The sequence below is a fragment of the Manacus vitellinus genome, unplaced genomic scaffold (assembly GCF_001715985.3).
Source record: "Manacus vitellinus isolate BGI_N305 unplaced genomic scaffold, ASM171598v3 scaffold_0_pilon, whole genome shotgun sequence".
Classification (NCBI taxonomy): Eukaryota; Metazoa; Chordata; class Aves; order Passeriformes; family Pipridae; genus Manacus; species Manacus vitellinus.
Genome location: NW_021938789.1, coordinates 6,892,413 through 6,915,003, shown reverse-complemented (window position 1 = coordinate 6,915,003; position 22,591 = coordinate 6,892,413). Strand labels below are relative to the sequence as shown.

At 37.9% G+C, this 22,591-nt stretch overlaps 1 protein-coding gene across 1 annotated transcript in view; it reads left to right on the top strand.

The window, feature by feature from the left end:
* The window catches only part of STK32B (serine/threonine kinase 32B), a 175,221-nt gene that overhangs the window by 90,037 nt on the left and 62,593 nt on the right, over positions 1-22,591 (top strand). The window contains exon 4 of the mRNA XM_008920905.3: positions 3,754-3,927. Coding sequence (XP_008919153.3) covers positions 3,754-3,927 — 174 coding nt within the window. The remainder of the gene's footprint in view (positions 1-3,753; positions 3,928-22,591) is intronic.

Below are 22,591 nucleotides of genomic sequence, written 5' to 3'. Positions count from 1 at the left end.
GGGGGGGGGGCTTTTTGTTGTGGATTCTTTTTTTTTCCCTTTTTTTTTTTTTTTTTTTTTTTTTTTTTTTTTGTTGATTGTTTTGTTTGTTCTGGTAGTGGGGTTTTTGTTTGGTTTTTGTTTGTTTTGTTTTGTCTGTTTGGGTTCAAAATACTTTCTGCTAGAGGTACAGTCAGTTCTGGGAGCCTTGTAGCTCTGTCTGCAGGTATTGCACTGAATATGTTTACCTGAGAGACAAGACATAGTAGCAGGAGACCAATCACTCACTAACAAGTCTGATAAAATCCATCTGTTGTCACCCTAGCCTGGATTCCCAGAGATGCTAGAGTCCCTGAGAGTCCCAGGTCAGTGAATGGGTGGAGGTTGGTTGAGCCCTGGAAGAAAACAATATTTATTTCCACAGGGTTCTTTGCTCTTCACTTTGCTCCTCACCAACTCTCTGGTGACTCGTAAGGTGATTAGGTGTCTAGTCTGACCTAGTATGGTTGCTGTTGTTACAGAGTGTGAACAGAACTAACAAGCAACCCTTCACATATGGCTGTAGACATGCTCTTCTATGCAATGAATATTAAATCCTGACGTAATGAAATGGGACAGAGTAACAGCTCCTTCTAGTTCAACTTTTTGATCTGTCTTTTAAATCATTAACCATTAACAGATGCACTGAAAGCTTGCCTGGGAGATGACAAAGGACCACCAGTCCCCACTCACAAGCACAGGAAGCCAGGGTCCATCAGCAGAAATACATGCTTGGAGTGAAAATCCAGTCCCACCAAGTGTTGGCATTCACCTGGATGTGAACAAGATTTCACATTTATTTCTGGATAGTTCTAATGAGTCTTTTGTCTAGACTGAACATTCATGGGTACACTTTGAAACACACACAGTTTTCCCAAAAAAGGGAATAGTCATTGAATTCAAAAGTAAGTTGACAGCAGTCACTATTTACCCTGCCTTCACCCTCTGCCTGAAAAAATTACTCAGGATATTTATATCTCAAGACTGAGGTTGCATCAGAACCATTTCTGTTGACATATAATGATATGATTTTAGACATCAAAAGTTCTCTTTAGTCCCAGACTAGACACAGTATTTCACTTATTTAAGTAGAGTTTTCAATCTGCAAATTTCATTTGTGATTTTTTTTTAATATAAAAAGGAACCAAACAAAATCTACACTTTACTCAAGCAGTAACTGAAGGAAAAAATTAACATTTCTGAGAGGGTAGTGAGGCACTGGAACAGGTTACCCAGAGAAGCTGTGGATGCCCCATCCTTGGAAACGTTCAAGACCAGCTTGGATGGGATTTGAGTAACCTGTTCTAGTGAAAGGTGCCCCTGCCTACGGCAGGGAGGTTGAAACTAGGTGATTTTTAAGATTCAACCCAAGCCATTTTATGATGATTATTCTACCTCTGCTCAATGCTACAACTTCTTCACTTAAAATAACAGCAGTGTCAAAAAAATAAAAAAAAATCTTAAACATAACTACATATTTAATCTTTGCTTCTGCGGTTGCTCCAGTCTCAGTAATGCGCAATATTTGGAGGAATTTGACTATAATTGAAGCCCTCTGGTTTTTTTTAGTGTGTATGTGTGTCTCTGCGTTACAAAATTCTGCATCTCTAGAGGTGAGCAGACACCATGTGCCACCTACTTTGTGTTTTTCTTCGGAGGTTTGACTTATTGAGAAGTAAGCTTAATGCAAATAAAATGACTTTCCCCTCCTGGCATTTGGCAGTCATACAGGACTGTAACATAGGAGCAGACAACCTAGAGACATTCGCTTCTCAGAACTGTGTTCAGAAAGAATAGTAAGCATTTAAATTCAAAATGAACCATCTGTGACAACCCCTAAGCAGTGCCTCATTTCAGTAAGTGCAAGCCTGGAAATGAAAGTGAAATTGTACATAACTGTCAATTAAAATAATCTAATATAGACTTTTCTGCCTTTAGGGAGAGGCTGGGTACATATTTTCTGGAAGCCCACTCTTTTTCATTTCCTTAGCCTAAATTTTACAGTTCAGGAGAATGGACTCACATCTGCAGCCAACATATATTACACATTCTCATGGGAGAAAAGGTGCTGGAAAAGGTACTATCAATGTGGATCACCTCTGAGCAGTTCATATCCACAACTGGTACCAGATATAACCAATTCATATCAAAATTAATTCTAAAACAATATATAAGAGTGATTTCCCATCAGAAATAAGGTATTCACCATTCTCCATTTGGGAAATCTAAAATACTGTATCTTAGACAGTTGTATTCAGAAATGAAATCAGGAGAGTTTCTGTCAGTTCATTCAGACCAGAAATAAACAGAGCAATGGCAGCATAGCCAAGGTAAGTAGAAACACATGGAAATTCCTGCTTGCCCAAGCACTACATATTTATTTATACACTACATATTGGCTGGCTACACCTTTAGATTTACAGGATTTAAATCAGATCAGAATTTGGTCCTCAGAGTATTCAGCAGGCAGTTCTGGGAAAGTGTCCAGAAAAATTCAGTTAGTAAGCATGAAGACTCTGTCATTTTATAAGGTATAAGTTGCTGACTGAAAAAAAACCCGTATTGTTAGGCAGTAAAATTACAGTTTTATTTCTTATTGAATTTGGAGCTACGCTGCAAGCTGTAAAAAAATACCCAGTTAATAGAACATTGTGTATATTTACTGAATCTGGAAAATGCCATTGGGACAGCAGCTCTCAATGCTGCCAGGATACTTTCCATAGGCACTGAACTACACTTGGATGTGTGTGAATACCAAGTGTGTTTCAAGGCCTTCCATTTTATTGGTACTACTTTGTAAGGCATTTTGTCAACTGAATATGCATATGGTTATTTAAAAATGTTAAAACCTGAAAGGTATTTTAAATACTGTTTTATCAACATTCAGGTGTTAATCTATGGTTAAAATAAGTGGTATGGCAGCCGTTCAAGCTCTGCTTGCCTTCATATCCTGGTTTCACCTGGGAAAAAATTAGTTTTCTTCTTAGTAGAACAGTACTGTGTTTTGAATTCAGTATGAGAATAATGCTGATAACACACTGATGTTTTGGCTGTTGCTCATTTGTTCTTATCCTAAGGCAAGGACTTCTCAGTGGCTCATGCTCTGCCAGTGAGGAGCTGTACAAGAAGCCAGGAGGCAGCATGGCTGGGACAGCTGACTCAAACTGGCCAAAGGGATATTCCACACCATAGAGTATCGTGCTCAGTATAAACTGGGGGGAATTGGATGGGAAGGGCTGATCGCTGCTGGGGAACAGGCTTGATATCAGTCAGGGGTTGGTGAGCAATGGTGTTGTGCATCACTTGTTTTTCTTGGGTTTTGTTTCTCTCTCTTTATCCCTTTTCATGACAATTATTATTACTGTTATTATAATTAGTTCTACTACTATGTTTGACTTTGTTCCTATTATTAAACTGTTCTTATGTCAACCCAGAAGTTTTTACTTTCTCCTGATTGTCCTCCCCATCCCACTGGGGGAAGGTGGAACGAGCGAGTGTCTGCATGTGACTTAGTTATCACTAGGGTTAAACCATGACACTTGAATATGCAGAGTCCCACCACAATCAAAATCTGGTTCCAGAATTGGACCACAGCAGTGCAAATGCCCTTCTGTGTATACCTTATGAGCAAATCATGGACTTGCCGTAAACAGATCTACTTAATGAGAGCCACCCCTAGGCACAGCTGTGACTACACCATCAACCCTGCATCTCAGCTGTAACTCTTTCTTCCAGGTATTCCTTTCAAGATGAAGAAGACATGTTTATGGTGGTTGATCTCTTACTCGGAGGTGACCTGCGTTACCATTTGCAGCAGAACGTCCACTTTAATGAAGGAACTGTTAAGCTGTACATTTGTGAGCTGGCGCTTTCCTTGGATTATTTGCAGAGATACCACATCATTCACAGGTGGGTGAATTTCATTTGAGGGATGGGCTGCTTGCATTTGGCAGAGTAGAGGGATTTTATCATATATCTGATTACCTGGTTCTGTTTATTCAGAACGTCTGAAAAGTTTCCATTACTATCCAAGAGTGAAATTTGGCTCTGAAAAAGTTTTTTTTAAAGTGGTTTTTTTTCTTTTCACAGCCATTCAGTGGCCTTGTATCCTTCTCACACTGCCCTTTTCTTGTTCTGATCTCATACTCTGATATATGTTTTTAACATATAACATGTAAATACAACTATAACAGCATCCTGGCTGCTTTTAATGCATTTTTAATTTTCCAGTACCCTAGTGTTCCTGAACACAAAAACATTGTAATCCAGTACAAGAGCCTCACACAGCAACATCAGGAAATGGTCATAGAACCAAAGGCTGAGAATAATTTGTTTATTTGCAGAATCTGCCTGAAGGTCAGGAGGAAGAGAGGTGGAGATATAGATGTAATAGTAGAAACCAATTGGGATAATGATAGATGGTGCATTCTTTTTGCAATTTTTGTATTACAACAATCTGTTATTTTTCCTGCCTTACAATGGTAATCAGAGTATTCATTTCAAAAAAGATGTCAAGAATCAGGGTCTGTTTGTTTTCCTTAAACATTTTGGCATTTAACTGAGGCAGCAGGGATAACATCTCTTTTTATGTTAACACAGTAACAGTGAAATTATAAAATTATGGGCTTGAGCCTTTATTTTACTCTTTCTAGGCTAAATTCAGGATTATCCTTTATGATTTACAGTGGTCAGAATAAAAAAATAATTAGTTCTGTGTGTTACCAAGGTTAGATATGACTTCCAGAGACCAAACTAAACTAAGTTGTGCAATAGATCTTCCAGTGTCCAGTACAAACAATTTCCTTCAAATGTATTGAGAGTTTTAATCCCATCCACCTCTCAGAACTGCCTCATTTTGCAATAAAAATCGAATAAAAAGTATTATCTGACTTGCTGAAGGGGGATGGCACGCATGAAATCTCTCTGATCAGAGATGCGATGGTAGCTGGGTGTCCTGTGTTGCTGAAACTGCACAAGACAAAAGTCCAGAAAACATTGAAAAACTTGTTCTGTTTGCACTTAAAACTCCAGCAAATATTGCAAGGAAATTCTGGAACTTTGTATCCTTATTACACTGTTTTTATTTCGATACATTTCCATGTATTTTGCATAAATTTCCTTTCTTAGTGACTATTTTAAAAGTGGAGCTCAGAATTTCAGCTGACCTTTGTTTCTAATGCCTTAGGAAATGTTCTCAGTGAAAAACAAATTGATGAGCATTTTTCTCACCTTCATTTTAATGACAAGACATTTTATGCAAATAAGGCTGGCAAAATATTCATGAGAAAATCCAGTTTGTAATCAAAACTAGTATTTTGCTAGAAGTCTGGGGCTTAAAAATGTTTCATAGAAAATCCTGTGAAACATAGCAGATGTCTTGAAAGAATGAAGGATTGAAGTTATTGTGGTTGTTCATAGTTTTTGTGGCAGTGTCTGCCTTATCATGGTTCCACTATGAAATTGGGCAAACACTTTGACCTCTTCTGTGTTACTTAATCATGAAAAGTAAGCACTTGACTTTACTTAACTTTTTATTTCGCCCAGGTTGTAGTGACTTGTTGATTTGTACTGAGGCAGGGGAAGGCATGAGAGTCTGGAGCTGGTTATTGTCTCCATTTGAGGGCAAGTTCTGGGATTTGGTTTTTGCTTTCACTCTACCACAAAAGTTTTGACAAAAACAGGTGTGCAAAAATACTTCTCTGTCAGCCTGCAATGGGTCTCACTGGCTGGTTGGCTGGAATTGTTGTTTAGGGTATAAAGGATCTAGTTCAGGACTTTGCTGTGTTATAGAAGAGATGTTTATTTTGAGGCTGGCAGACCTGAGATCTTAGTGTGTCTGTCCCACTTCACTGCTTATTGCCCAAATGACCCAAGTGTGGCACAAGGAGCCTTTTGTCTCATATTCCCACCAATTACTGCAAAATCCCAGATGATCCACATGCCAGTGAACATGTTATTTAGCCAGGTGAGTCCCAGAACATTCTGCCTTCTATCTAGCCACCACTTGGAACAGCAGTCTGTGGGATGGGTCTTCAACTGCCTTAAATCTCTGTAGCATGTCTGGCATGCTGACTTAAATTGGTTCAGGAGCAGAGCCAGCACTGATGCACAGTGAGGAGACATCTAGCCATTACTTTATCACTGCAAACACACCATCTCGTTCGGAGATGAAATCAGCGAGCTGGTTGGTATTTACACTTTGTGGCAGCACACCTTAGCAATATCATTGTTACCAGGTGCTTCCAGTCAGCATTCACACACTAATCTACAAAACTGTATTGGGTCTTCCATTCTAAAATGAATGCGTTGGCAGCAAAGGGGAAAAAAAAGGTTAGTGAGTCAGGGAGTCATTGAGAGAGCCCCCTACTAAATTTTGTCTGGGTTACAAAGAAAGAATAGTCTAATGATTCATCAGACTGGGAGGTAGATTTTCAAATTGGAGTACTATAAAGAGCTGAATATATGATGTAACGCAGCCCGGGTAGGGACATGGGGAAGTTCACTCAGGGTTTGACACAGATTGCAGCGTGGAAAGGAGTGAACAACTTTATTAAAATGGCTCCCCCTTTTATGGGGGAGCTGGGAGAACTTTCCAGAGTATGGTGAATAAGGGGAGGAGTTTTGGGAAAGAGGAACAACGATTGGGTATAGAGTACAAAGGGGAGGGATAACAATAGAATATGCCTAAGAAGGGAGTGGAACTCTTGTGGGAATGAACCATTACAACATAGGGATAGGGACAAACGACTATTAAAAAACATTAAAACAGCCTTAAACATGTAATTTCTCTCCATTCAACAGTCTCAGTCAAACAAGTTGATTCCTCTTCTTCCACGACTTCTTTCAATGCCACAGCCCAGTACTGGTAGCCTTTTCTCTCTGGTTCTTCAGAATCCTCATCCACATGATGTGTGAATCAGGAGCTTAACTCCTCTTAATATTTACAGATGTCTATGAAATGTGTTCAGGTTTCCATTACGATTGCATTTGGCAACACAACAGAATGGGTTTTTCTAGACTAACCTGTGGCCTCAGGAGTTTGCTACAAAAGGAAATGGTAATGAAGGGGACAAGAATTATCAGGCATGAATGGATGGATGCAGAAGCTTACAGACCAGTACTGTGCCATTCCCCTTGGAGATGCCTTGCCATGCTTCTGTGTTTGCTGATGTGCTTAGTGGTGTGTACTTTGAATGTGGCGATCATTTCAGCAACAGAACTATTGTTCCTGCAGGGAAAAATTTACCCATAAATAGTGTAAAAACACTACTGTTCTGGTGTATTTATGAAACTGGTCATTTTTAATAATCACATCCATGTGTATAAAATCCATATTTTTCATGCACAGTCCTGCAATAGTGGATTTATTTATTATGGCACAATAATGAATGCTGTACTGTGTCTCACAGCTCTGTTGTAAATATTTGCATGTACACAGATGTTCAGCTGGAATTATAAAAACTTAAAAAAGAAAAGCTAAATTTTCAAACTATTATTTGAAGACTATTCTGGGCAATTCTTCAATTAACTTATACAACAGCTAATTTAATATTGAGATTGTTGGTCACAGGTAATAGCTACTTCACAAAAACTTATTTTCTCACAGCCCTGCTATAATTATATTTTATCCACGGTGTTTATTATAGCCCCTTGGGTCCCAGTACACACAGAAAGGCTTCTGACAATACACATTCTCAAATGTTGGATCAAATCCGGCGTTCTGCCATTTCAAGACGGTATGACTAAACACATTCTTTCCAGAACTGCTTGAATAATACCAGCGGACAAAAGTTTTCCCATCAAAGGCTGAATAAACTTATTTCAGCCACGAGTAACTCAGTCTCCTCCTTTCAAAATGTTTCTGTTCATACATTTCAATAAAACCACCTGCTTCCTCACCAAAGTAGGCTGCCCATTCCCATTCAGGCAGCTCTTCCGGCAGTAGCTCCAGCGCTGCCTCTTCCAGGATGCTCTTGCAGTAGAGCCTTGGCTCGGAGCAGTGCTGGCCCTGCAGTGCTGCGGCTGCTGCCCTGGTAACACGCTCGTGCTGAAAAAAACCCCACATTTTCACTTTCTAAGGAGACAAGTGTTAACTGCATTGCCCCTACGACTTTTCATCATCGTTTGGCTCCATTGGTTTTCATCCAGCTTAGAAAGGAGGCTGGATGTGGCAGATGTCTGGAAAGGAAGTCACAGTAACCTTCCAGCACAATTTTAGGATACTGGACTAGCTGCTCTGTGTGCCCTTGAAGCTTTTATTTCAGTGAGGTTTTTTAATGCAAAGCCATTTGTGTGTGTATGTGTATATACATAAGCATACATAAAATTTTTTTTGAAACACAATATAACTGAAATCAGTCAGGCTTGGCAGATCTATGCTCTCTGCTACAGTGATTACCACTCTGTTTCCCATCCCTGCAAGCTCCATTTCCATTGGAGAGTAGCACCAGAAGCTATTCCAGCTCTGAGTAACTCAGCAGCAGTGCAGAGTGGGCAAAAGCTAATGGAAAATGGTAAAAAATAGAGCAATACATTTTCCTCTGCCAGACGATCCACTGCAGAGTAATGGTGTCTTGCTGCTACCAGCTAGACAAGATGTACTTTTGTTCAGCACTAGACCTGTTTGTTCATTATCATTGAACATGGCCTTTCAAAGTTGTCCAGCCACCAGGTGAAATAAGAAAATATATCTAAATGATTAAACACTTCTTTAAAATGGGCCTTCCCAGTCTCACTTGTAACACCATACAGCAAAAGAACAAACTTTACTTAAAAATCTTCCCTTCCTAACCTTGTCCATTTAGTATGTAAGCAGTAAAAAGGTTTGAAAGTTACTTGAAAATGGAAAATTTGCCCCTTGCTGTTTTTCACAGGTGTTGCAGGCAGAATAGTGCCAATCTGAGATTTGGTTGGACATACTAAATAAAACATCATTCTTTACAGATTTCTGCTCATACTAGTAGTTTTTTCTTGCTGGCAAGTGTGTGCAGATGAAGAAAAAAATGTAATAGGGTCTGAAGTGCATGAAACAGGGAAAAAGTAACCATAATATGACTACTGTTCATAAGCAGTACCAAAGATTATTACAGGTCAAGAGGCCTGTCCATTAATTTTCTTAGTTTGCCTTCCCGTGTCTCTTCCATGACATTGTATTATGTTCTTTAAACAAGTGCAAGCCCACATTATTTCCAAGGACAAATTGCAGGAACTGAGCAGTAAGTTACGTAAGAGAAGCAAATTAGAAAACGTATCAAAACCAGTCAAAAAAGAAACACTGTGCAAACGACAAAGCCTAGAAAAGCTGCTGAATGCTTATGAAGCAGCACTGATCATAAAAGAAAGTGATTCACAAATTCCAGGCACAAAAACTACTTAAATTTCAGTCATGCACTTAAAAAAAATTAGATATCACGAGATATAAATATGCAGAGAACAAGCCTTTCAATTTCTGAACAGAGTTCTCTACCTACAAAAACAAATTCATTTACTTCTCTTTAGCTACAGGAAAAGTTATTTTATGTACCAGATGACATACTGCAAGTAAATGAAGGTGGTTTGGAAACAGAAATTTCCATATACTAAATTACTAATGGAGTAAAACTGGCTGTATTGGGAAAGAGACACAGGGAACACTCTGAGATGCATGACGCCCCATCAGGTGCTCCAGTTCCTGCCACTGGCACTGATATAATCTTTTGTTGTGGGCATAATGCACTCTCCCTTCAACACTCAATTGAAATACCAGAAGACACCCATTACACTCTGATTCCTTTGACATCCCATTGCTGAAAGATCCTCTGAAGTCAGCAGGGGATTGTTTGTTTCCTTACAGTTTTCAAGTGAGTAGAGTAAGTCACCCCTTGGCCCTTTCTTTTATCTTCCTTCTTCTCATTATTGTAACATTGTAAGAATATGCTCACATGAAAGATTTTGTTTAGCCAGGGAAAACTAATCTCATAAGACCTAGATCATTTAAAATGTAGGCATCTGGTCAATGTTAAGAGATGGAAGACCTGACCTATAGTCTGAGCTTGGCCAACTATCTTACATTAGGTAACAAACTGCTAGTGGCCAGAGATAACCTAAGTCAAGGCCATCCCACATGTTTGTTTGTGCTGTACACATCACAATAGTTGGTTCTCTTACTGATTTTTTTCTCTGTTTAAAACCAGACACCTAGAAAAATGTAGATATGATCTAGACATAGAGGAGTGTATGACATGCATCTAGGAGAAAAAAGTTACTAATTCTTCTAGAAAGAATTCCAAACAATTTTATCTGAATCATAATTTTTATACACTGATTTAAAGGTTTCCCTGAATCCTTCTTCACCTCACTGTAATTTAACTGCAACCAAAAAAATATGTGAGATTTTTTTTCTAAAACTGTAAAATCACAATGCCATCATGAGAGCATTGTGGACTTATATATGTCTGACTTGCTCCTAGTAGTTGTAGCTCCATACTCCTCACTACCAGAAAATACAGATCTCTTGGAGCAAGATAAAGCATTTCCAGAGAGGGAATCAGCACTTCATGCTGTCCATAACTAAGAACACAGGAACATGGAACAGTGCAGAGAAACTGTGACCTGGACAAATTCAGATTCTCTGACACATCAGGAGGTACAAATCTTTTTGAAAATGGGCAATAAAAAGCTACTAGGGAATTATCTTGCTGTAGATCTTGCTGTGCAGTGAGTTTGAAAGCCAACACCCAGCAGGTCCATGGATACCTTGGCTCAGCACACTCTGTTTTGTCCTTATAGATATACACCAGTTTGCAAGTTCCATGCTCTGCATTTCCCGCTTTCCAGTCACTAAGACAGGGAGTTTTTGGCTTTTTCATTTATGTCTGTCTTCCAGAGCATTTTCTTCACTCCCATACATTTGTTCTGGGGTTATAATGACTTTCCTCCAAACTGCTTCTCATTCATGCAGAATGTACCCCCACCTAAATCAGCAGCTATCACCTGCGTGTGTTCCTGGTTTTCCCTTCCTTCTGGTTTTCTTTAATAATCCCTTTACATTAACCTACTCTTTTAGGAAGAGAAATCTTATACAAGTAGTGTTTAGGCACATGATATGTATTAAAATGCTACATATCCTTCATCTTCACAATTTAGTGCCCTATTGATAGAAAATGAAATTAAATGGTTTGTTTTCTTCCTTCCCCCACTCCTCAGTATTAAAATTTTGATCATGAATCATTTTTAGACATTCAGACACTGAAGCAGAAGATTCTGACAGCGTTGAAGCAGAGCTTTATATTCAAGATTATCTCAGGTCTCCATCCACAAATCTGATCTGATAAATGCTACTTTTCTGCTTTAGTATATTGCTAGTTTCTTTGTGGCCAGTATGGTGTGAATGTTATCAGAGATATCTTTCTTTCACAGAAATCTGTTTCAAATTTTTGGTGTTGCTTTAAAGCTTCAAGAGATTTTATTATAGACATCTGCTCCCAACTGATGTATGTTAACAGAGACCACCATATTAATAACATGTTGATATTGTAATTCTAAATAAAATAATCAAGAGTATTAATTACTACATTTAAATATTTTTTTATTAGGTAATTAAAATTATTAGGTACTCCTTCTAGGGAGTCAGAACAGTATCCACAGTATTAATTGCCTCTCTTGCATGGCATTGCCTGGTTTACCCTGGTTTTGTGACCCTCCACTCCCTGCCCCAACCTTCCTGTGCAACTGGGAGTGGAGGAGAGGCTGAACCAGAGAGATCAAACGAGCAAGGATGTGAAGTCCTAAATAACAGAGCAGAGAATAAGAGCTAACCATCTTTGATACAAAATTAATCCCTTTTTTGCCAAAGCTTTGTTGTTCGTGTTATTTTAAAAGTATTCTGATATGTTTGTATCTTGGAAATTTCACAACACCGTGATTGTGTGCAGGCATATTCTCTCCACTGCAGTGGCAGATTTTTATGAAGTGTGCCTGAGTAATTTTTTGTTTGCAGTTAGTGAAGAAATTTTAAATCTTTGATTAAAGTATGTAGATGGGGAAAGGGGATATGGAAAAAGACTACAAATTTCATGCTTACAAAAGTATAAACCAAGAGCAGCATATGGACAATTGTTTCTTTCTCCTATTTCTGCTTCAGTGATGGTAACATTTTTTTCAGCTTGGATGACCAACACAGACATGAAGTATTCCATCTTTCCCTTGGAGATTTCCTTACAATGTAAGGGTTTTTTAATATATGGCAAAATAACAAGGACTTAAGAAAAAAGTGCATAGTTACTTGATTTCTTCATGCCTACAGTAGTCTTCTGTATCTCAGGAGTTGAGTAAACAGTTCACAGTGTGGTAGAAGGCATTTCATTAACATTTATTGCAATTTAAGCTTCCTTCATGCCTTGGAAATGCATTGAGCAGCTTCCAGTACAGCTTTAGTATTTTAGGTGAAATGTGGTCTCCTTTGTACAGCTTTTGACTTCACAGATATACAGAGGGATGAGAAAGAATGGGAGTTGTAATAGTGATCATCTGACAGTTTCTTCTTTCAAAATAAATTATCTTGTGGATAGGGACTGCAGTTAAGATACAGATTGCCATCAGATTTGTTATGCTTAAGTTGCCTTTTCAACTTTTTTTTCTCTTGTATTTATTCTCTATAACCCTCTTTGGGAGCTCCTCAGGGCACTCGCTCAAGGTTATTTTCAAACATTCCTATATTTTCTGTAAAATCCTGTCCCAATTCCCTTGGATGGGTTTTACAGAGGAGAAAGCACAGCAGCTCAAAGCTTTGATGTATGACAGACAGTCCTACTGATGAGCCTCTGCTTCTCCCTGCATTTGAGTGCACAGATACATTTATTGTGGGGGAATTTCCTACTGACCCAGTGGGGATAATTGCACTTTCCTGCAGCAGAGGAGACAAGGCAAGGCTGAAATTCAGCATTTATGGTGCTCTTGCACATGCAGAACTGCAGTCAGCAGGGGAAGACCCTAAAATATGACGCCAAACTGGGGCCTTGCAATGTGGGAACAGCACTTGGTAGGCAGTACACGTTCAGTGAACCAGTTACACATTCAATGAATTTATTAAATTGAGTTCTGGTGAATTTGGTCATTCTTTACAGTGATGATCAAAATCATCTCTACTAATAACATCTGACTAACAAGAATGAGAAATAACCTCTCTCCAGTGGCTACCAGGTTTTATTCAGACATTTATTTTTTCATGTTGTTATAAACATGAAAATTTGGTACTGTTCTGAATGCAGAGGAGTTCCTTTCTAGTCTAATAAAAACCCAATACAAAGGTGGAGCTTCTTTGGTTTTTTGGGGTTTTTTCTGCCTTTCTCAGTGAGTGACTATTTGGTGTCTAATCATGTTATAGTCTCACGGTTTATTTCAGTGATATTCTTAGTGTGCATTTCACACTTTGTTTTTTTAAGTTTGGGGGTTTAATTATGGACACAGGTTTGTTAGAAGATAAATAAAAGCTTTTTATCATAAAGCTGTAGGCCTTCTTTCTATATTCAGATCTGTCTTTGCTATCAGGTTTAGTTCAGATTGCAATCATTTTGAGGTTTGAACCGTATTTTTCCTCTGGCTTTATTCAGCCCTTAAATTGAATTAGTTTTTACTAAAAAACAACTCATCTTTCTCTGTAGTTTTTACCATTCAGCATCAAATGATGCCTAATGGAACTGGAATGCTAAAAGATTTAATGAGTGATAAAAAAAACACTACAAGAAAAATAATAGTACAGAAGGTATCAATTTTTTAACAATGTCAGAAGAACAAACAGGTTGGACAGTCTTACACTGAGCTCTAAATGTCTGGCCTGTGAGTTCACAGTTTGGACCTTCAGTGAATATGGCTTATTTTTCAGGCAGCTGAACAGCTATTCTTTGGAGAGCCAGTCACAGTAAAAAGAGAAACTGAAGGCAAGATAGAAGAATTTGAGCATACCAAAAAGAAAAAGGACATCATCTACCTGCATAAAGTGTGGCAGAGATGTCCAGAGGGGGAGTAGGAGAGCTAAAGAAGAGACATGGGAGTGCAGAGTGTGGGATAAGATGTGGGCAAGAGAAAACTACTATGGAAAAGGTCAGACCCTTAAAGCTAAAATAAATCAGGAGTGACCAGAGAAAGTGAACACGGGGGCACAGTAACAGAGGAAATAGGGGGTTGATGGCAGTATATGAATTCCAGGTGAGAGAGATAAGGTTTACTGAAGGCTGAGTGGCTTTGAGTATGTCTTTCTTCATCACTGTAGTGGTCAAACAGCTTTATTCATCAGCTGTGAAAACCTCTACTCCCAGCTCTGCAGATAAAAATTTATACACTGACATAAAAATTAATCTCTCTGTGTATTCCTAGAACAGGCGATGATGTGGCAAAATTCAGTTTTAGGTTTGCTAAGTTGCTCTCTCAAGTTGCTACAATAATTAAGATATGGTCCTCATTAAAAATATCAGATCAACAGGACTACTCAATGAGTGTCAGAGGTCTATTTTAATGCAAGTCAACAAACAATAATTGATGTATTGTTAGTAATCAGTAACAATTACTAATATAGTCACTTAGCAAGACTTGCTGAGTGGGAAACCTATTGTCAGTCAATAAACAATAATTGATGTATTGTTAGTAATCAGTAACAATTACTAATATAGTCACTTAGCAAGACTTGCTGAGTGGGAAACCTATTGCCAGAATGCTGCATTTCTCAGCTTTTATGCTAATTAAGTGTATTAGTTATCTAGAATTCCGTCTTTAAAACCTACAGAGAGGCACAGCATGCCTCTTAATTTGAGATGCTGCAGAATTTTCCCCCAGTGGTGCTCCTTCAGCTCTCTTCTGCAAATCTCCTCAGCCACAGAAATGCTCTACAGATGCACCCCAATGCAAACACATGCACTTACATATGTAAAGAGAGTTAACACTAATTAAAGTACCAGCTTATTTCCCAGAGTCCCAGAGTACCTCTACTGCTGAAACTAAGAATTGTGAGCATATATTTAAGGAAGTACATTTCCAGCAAACAGTCCTTTATCTTATCATTATTGTTTAATATTTGCTTTTGAAAGATAGAGTGCCAAAAAGGAATAACTTGTAAGATCTAAAGCTGAGAAATGGAATTATTAAGCCTGAATTGTCTAGATTTCTGTACATATGTATCAGACCTCTTCAGTTAAGGGGCTCAGTCATTGCCTGCTCTTCCCTCCTATGAAACACTTGGTCACCAGTTTCCTCACATGAGACAGAATGTTATCTCCTTGAGATGAAATGTGGCTCCATTTGTGCAAAAACAGCTCCGTGTGGCAGTGTCAGGTTCCCTGGGTGCCACAAACAGCTGAGCTTGTGAAGGCCCCCTGTCTGTAGGGAAGAGAGGAACCCCTGGGCTCCTTCCACAGACATCTCTGTCTAAACCCCACACAGATAAAAGACAATACAGAGCCTCAGAGGCTTTCATGCTGCAAATGAGTAGGATGTTCTATTTGATGGCAGCAACTAAAAAAATTCTTGAGCGTGCAAGGTGTTTTAACTCCGGCACAATTAATCATGTATGAAGGATTGCGTTGTTCGTGGTGTGAGATGACGTCAAACAAGACAATGAGCACCAGAAGCGTGACTCCTACTGAGGCTTAAACACCTGCCTGTGCCTCTGTGATAACACCTTACAATAATTTGCCTTGAGAACATCCCCAGTTGTTTTCATAATTCCACACAGAATGCAAAATTTTTCCTCTGTTTTTAGAAACTTAGTCCACAGTTCACCAAGATCTAAATGCAGGAGTCTACTTTTCTAGTTGTATGTCCAAACAAGTGGATACATAGTCAACACAGCTAACAGAATCTAAACAGCTATTCAGCTCATCTAAAAATAGGCAGTTATCTGAATGGCTTTTACACTCTGCTGACAGTGTTGTTTATACATTCATTGACTATAAATGTATATACAGATGCCTAATTCACAATAGAACCTAATCCAAGCATCTTAACCTGAGAACAGAATCCCTTCTCTATTTTCACTTCAATAAATAGCAAGAATAATCCTTATAATCATTTCAGTGCAAACAGCTACTGTAACAGCAGTTTCTCTGCACAGAGCCTAGTTTAAACACACCTTCACCCCGACTATATTCTTGCCTAGTAATCTTAACCAGGATGTTGGCACCACACTCTGTGGGCTCAAACAGTATTGCCAATATATAATTCCTTATCCAGATTTGGAATATTTGACAGTTTGATTTCAAGCAACAAGCAATATGTTGCTGACATCTCTTAGGATAGGGAGACTTCTCAAAAGGGTACTGTACTGAAATAGGAGTTGTGGTTTCAGTCAAATCTAACCTGTCATGTCTCATCTATACTAAGCAACAATACCCATATTTATTGCTCTGTGAGTTTGTTTGTAAATGTTCCTTCTTAAAAGCATTCAAAGTTACTCTTACAAGTAATTTATTACAGTCCTTTCTAAGATAGGTGAAGCTTGACATAGAAAAGTGTCATGGGACATGACACCAACATTTCAGGTAGTGGTAGATCAGTTTTTGAATCGTTTATCAAATATAATTTTCTTTTCAAGCATAAACTCTACACCTCCCATCCTGGTCTACTGCAGTTAACCTTTACATACATTAAATATATAACACAACCCAGAGGGGGAAGCATATACAGAACACCAAAGCTCACTTGATCATGGAATATATTCAATCTCTTCTTGGTTTTATGTCCTGATTGCATATATTATGGGATGTCAGGTGGTCAGTTTGAGGAATAAAGGCCCAAATACTATACTGGGTGATGGCAGTGGTGAGGATGTTGGCAAATCCAAAATTTATGCTACATTTGGGGTTTCAGATCAGACTGAATAACACAGCCTGGCATGGTTGTTTCCTGCTTGCTGGTCTGCAGTCCTTCTTGGGGCTTGTCACCATCCTTAGCCTGCTCGTGAAGTCCACTGTACTGAACCATACTTTAGCTACCAGGCATGTTGTTTGTAGTTAGCTGCACTCTGGTACGGATGGAGGAAATAGCTGTTAAATAATGTGATAATGTTATTGTCGATACTGTTGTTCTAACAGGCAGTGCATGGACTTTTAGGTAGAGACGTTGATAGAGGGTTTAAGGTAAATTTTAGGGATATTATGCAGTAATTACACACTACAAACAGTGGCTGACAAGCACACCTGTGTGTTTGGAATTCTGTATATTTTCTTTTTGAATTTGCCTGATAAGCTGAGCGAACTCCTGAAGATGTGATACATCTGAATGGATCTATTCCGTATTTCATGCAGTGAAAAACAAAGCAGCTATATGAATTTCAGACATTACAAAACACCACACTTAAAGTGCTAGCTTTTTACAACAGATAAAGCCAGATGTGCTTATCAGTAACAATGCTTTCTTGATTTGTCTTTAGGTAAAGGGCAAATGTAATCAATTTTTTCTCTCATTTAGTTTCACACATGGATTTCTGCCTGTGAAAATTGGAAGAGGGCCTATGCCTGCCTTTTACTGTAAGGAGACTGATAGTCTTGCAATTGCTGGCAGAGCACACACTGAGTATATTCTCCCCTTATTCCTAGCAAAAGCTCTCTACATGGTATCATGGAAGGAAACATCCCCATTGCAATGTATACATTTCCTCCTGGACCAGATAATTCTCTCCAAATGCCACACTCCAGTTAGCACCTAATGAGTTGTACTCTTCCCATGGTTATCAGAGGCATCACCTGTTCTTGAAAGCTGATTCATACATAGTGTATGACCCTTATACTCGTACACACAGAAGGTCTCTTGACTCTACAACACAGAAAAGATTAGAGTAGTCAGCTGTGAGATTATTGACAAATTACTGCTATGTGGGGATTCTGCATAACTCTTCCATGTGATCTGAAGAAGCATTTGGCTGAAAAAGATTTTTATTTAAAATGTGATGATATTTTGGCATCATCATTGCCGTGTTGACTGTTGTTTAAGGTTCCCCTCAGAGCTACTTGAATGTCTGAGGGCTGTGCTCATGTCCAGTGTTAACTCTAGAAAACAGTTCTAGTAAAGAAAGTGTCACATTTGTCATTGCTTTGAGTCCTTCAGGCAAAATGAAAACTAGGCGTTGGATTGCCCTCAAGTTGCTTGTGCTGGTAAATGTTTGCTTGAAAATGAACCACTGTGTCTGAAAGACAAATCCTGGATAACACGATCTGGACCTTGTTATGTAAAAGCTCAGTTTACAAGGCTACAGTGGTATTTTCCAATTCCAGTCTCTGAGACATTATGCAAAGCAGCACAGAGGAGACAAAGTACAGGTTCACATTCTCACTTGGACAATCTTTCTAGCTTTTATAACACTTAAGAATCTTTGTCTATTTTTCTTGCTATTGCAGGATATAGTTATTGATGGTAAAGTAATTTTGGATCTTCAGGAAGAAAGATATAATGAAATCATCTGTGTTTAATATTTTTATTTTAATTTAGCATCTATGCAAATTCAGGAGACGAACCTAGCCAAAGAAGAGTGTTATCTGGCTATATATACCCAGAAATGTGAAAGGCTAGGTATAGGATTCCTGTATTTTAAAAAGGTCATTTTCTTCAACCTGGGATAACAGTATCTACTACGGCTATTTATCCAAGCTAAAACTGACAAAGACAGTGTTTCCAAAGCCCACTGGCCATCCAGACAAATGCAGATATCATTACTGCCACCTATTGCTACAAGTAGAGAATTGAAGATCTTTTCATAATTGTGTATTTCCAAATGGAGATAAAATTGGAAAATAACAAGCTTGTTCCAGTTAAGGCATTTGTAAATAAACATGTTTTGGTGCCTTCTTTGATAGCTTTATTTTCAGAGCTGTATAAAATTGACTAGTACAAGTGCTAAGAAAATCCAACACTGTCATGGACACCTGGTAAAAAATAGTACTAAACTAGAAAGGAAACCCAGGCAACACTCTACTCAGCATCACAGTAACTTGTTTCTACATATTTAGGCATTACAGGCCCAAGCCTTGAGCCTGATGTCCAGGCACTCTTTAAGGATACATAGGAAGAGGTTAGATCTTCAGAGGCCGTCATTACTGAGGGCTTTTTCACTTGTCATAATTATTACAGCAGTTATATCTTTCGTATAGACTAGCAAATGGTTTTGTTGCCATACAGGAAGAAAAGGCTCAGAAGTGTGATAATAGGCTGGATGATAGCATTCTGATTAGGATCATATGAATGCATACTACCAGATAAATAGCTGGAAATAGTTTTGGATTTTTTTTTTTTTTATTTCATAAAGCTCCAGGAATGGGAATTTCAGAGAAAAACAACACATTTCAAACATAAGATTTTAAATACAAAGACACAATAAAAAGATTTATTTCCCAAGGCCTATTGACTTGTTGAGTATGTCTGGTTCATGAATAATCCATCACAGATTGCATAATAACAAAATTACATCTTTCTGATTGGTGATAAATATATTATTTGAGATGGCATGTACAGAGTCTTGTCAAAGATATTTCAGTTTTATGAAATGATTTTCAGATCCTAAAACATTTACTCGTTTTTTTCACACAGAATTCTGTAGAATTCTATTATTTCTAGATTTAGAAGTTGCCTTAATGAGTACTGTGAGAGTTGAACGTCTAATTAAAATGTCAAAAAGCTATTAAAACACTGTAAAAAAATCAGATTACCTTTCAAGTTGTAATGTTTGTTAGTCTTAAAATTTCTTGAAGGGGAGAGTTAATTTTTCTAAGACATCTGATAACTCTCTATCCATGTACATGGATGAAAAAAATCTACTGTAATTTGATGTTTATGAAACTGTATCTCCTAAATCACTTCAAAACTACAAATATGGCCTGATGCCTTATTTGAAGTCTAACATGCAGATTTTATTTTTCTTTTTTCTTTTTTTTTTGGTGAAGCTGAGGTTGGCTAAGTAATTTCCCCTGGATAGAACATAGACCAATTATTATTTGAGACTACAACAGGACACTGGAAGTGATGCCCTTTGACATTGCAAATCATCTGTGCATAAGAGGCTCCAGAAAGTGCAAATGGGAATGACTGGGCTGATTGAATGAATTATTGTTCCCTTTGCTTCTCAGAAAATAAATGTATGCATGAACATCTTGGTGAAAAATAGAAGTTTATTTTGTTTTCAAGCAGAATTAGTGAGTCTCTGCTGTGTTAGAGTTTTCTCCTTACTCAAGAGAGAAATAGCTAAAAAAAAGGTGCATTCCTTTTTATTTATTCCTATAAATAGATCAGCAAAAGCCACGCAACAATAAATTATCTGTGTAACTTATAGCCACTGGCTTTTATTAACAGACACTTTTTCATCATTCCTGTTTCAGTCAGACAACATGAATTGTGAAAGCCTATTGCTGAACTTAGTTGTTCTGCTGGGTGTCAGATGTGGTGCCTGGTGGAAACACATCCAGTTTCATACAAATGAGCATCCACAAGATGTTACTCTTGTTTACAGATCTCTCATAATCTAATATCACATCTCCTCAGCTAATTTCCAGTTTTACTGAATTCTCTAAATTTCAAAATTAGTGATGCACATGGCCATGTCTCATCATAACATTCATTTGAGCAGGAAGAGAAGGCTCTGAAGATCTCTTTATGAAAGAACAGTAAGTGCCAGCAATTACTGGAGAGATCTAAGTGTGTGGTTGTGAACAAATAATCAGAGGTCTGGAGCAGTCAAAGTCTTTCATTCTCATTAATCTAACAGTAAGTAACAGTAAAGAACTCTGAGATTCTTACTATGATTTTTTTTTTAATATCACTGAACAGTTCTTGAAACTAGGAAGGATGTTGGTCAGGAACAAAAAACTAAAAAGATAAATGAGTGATAAGGTGTTGATAAAAGTAAGAAAGGATGCATCAAACTTCTCTAAGGATGTTTCTTGAGCACACCCTCTTGGTAGGTACTCTGCACAGTTCAGCTCTGGAGGATACCTCATTTCTGTGCTGCCCTTATAGAAGCAAAACACCTCTGACAAAATTTATGGCTTGGCTGTACAGTGACCAATATATATTGACTTTTCCTTTATCCAAAGTTTCAACAAATTAATCTAATGTAAACCTCACTAAGTGTGCATTCACTTTCTTTATGAACAGCACGCCTTGGACATACGTATTATTTGTGAATGCAATATCAAATAGGAAGGAAATAAGGTCCCTATCTATGAAAATCAAAATTTGTTCACATTTCTTTCCGTAACCAGCAGAAACCCTTTATAATATATTATATGGTTCACTTTGGGGCTCTGATACAGTGATGTCTTAAATGAATTCAAATAATCCATAGCGGAAGATTATATTTCCCAACTCATTGCCATTTTTATGGCTGTTAAGAACTGTTATACATCTAATATTAATCTTAATGGAAATTATACAGAACTGCTCATGTAAGATTAGCTTGTTTTTCTATGGCAGGTATATGTTAGTTATTGGATGTGAAATACTGGTGTGACTAATTAAATCTAGAAAAAACTAATAAAAAATAAAACCTGGTCAGATATATTCTGTAGTATATAAATGGGTTTTGAGCAAAGAATTGAGAATAATTTAATATTTGAGAGAATTAGCTACTCAGTAGACTGAGGTTATTGGAATTATCCCTGCATGGCCTCATGTTGCTATGCAGAAGTCTTTGAGTATTTTTTAAGGGTAGCAACTGTCTTCCAGACTTTAGCATTTGCATCTAACAGTCAGTGCAGACTTCTAGTCTTCGTATAGCATTCTCTGTATCCAGTAATAAAACCAATCATTTCTTTCAGTCATGACTGTTGGGAGTAACTTGACAAGAGAAAGCAAAGAGGATCATGAAGGTCACTGTAGTTTAAAAACTAGTTAATGTGACTTTCTGTGATCATAAAATTTTTTCTCCCCATGAAAACAGTAATTTCAAATGCCTATTTCTGCATAAGAGAAAAAAAATAACATAAGAAATGAACTGAATAATTAAGAAAAAATCTTTAAACTGAGTATTTCAAGGTTTATCCTAAACCACATACAGTTAGATTGTCAGCACTAAAAGGTGTATGAGAAAACCTTTATTAGAGCTTAAACAGTGTCTACTGAAGTCAGTATAATCCTTCCACTGATATCAAGGGCCTTTGTCTGAATCTTTCTTGTTTTGCATCCTTATGAGAATGCAAAACCCACCTAATTTAATTTCTCCGTTGGATGTTTTGAAATTATCTTTGAGAAAATAAAACCTTTAGCATTCTGCAAGGACATAGGCTGCCTTAACTGTCAACCAATTTTCAGTGATACACATGTAAATATGGGCTCACATCACCCAGACTGAGACAACCATATCTTGTGACCCATGGAGCTTTATTGCTCTAGGCATTGCCACTGCCCCCCGAGTAGATTGGCTGTGGGCTGCAGTGCTCAGTGGGGTTTATAGGAAGCTACTCAGTTGCTGCTCATGATCTGAAGGGTGGAGAAAGTTCTCTTTGCTCCCTGAAGAACTTGTCTGAATATAAACCATCATAGGTAAAATTCAGGTTGGAAGGAACTTCATGAGGTCTCTAGTTCAAACTTCTGCTCAAAGCATGATCAGATATAACTCCAG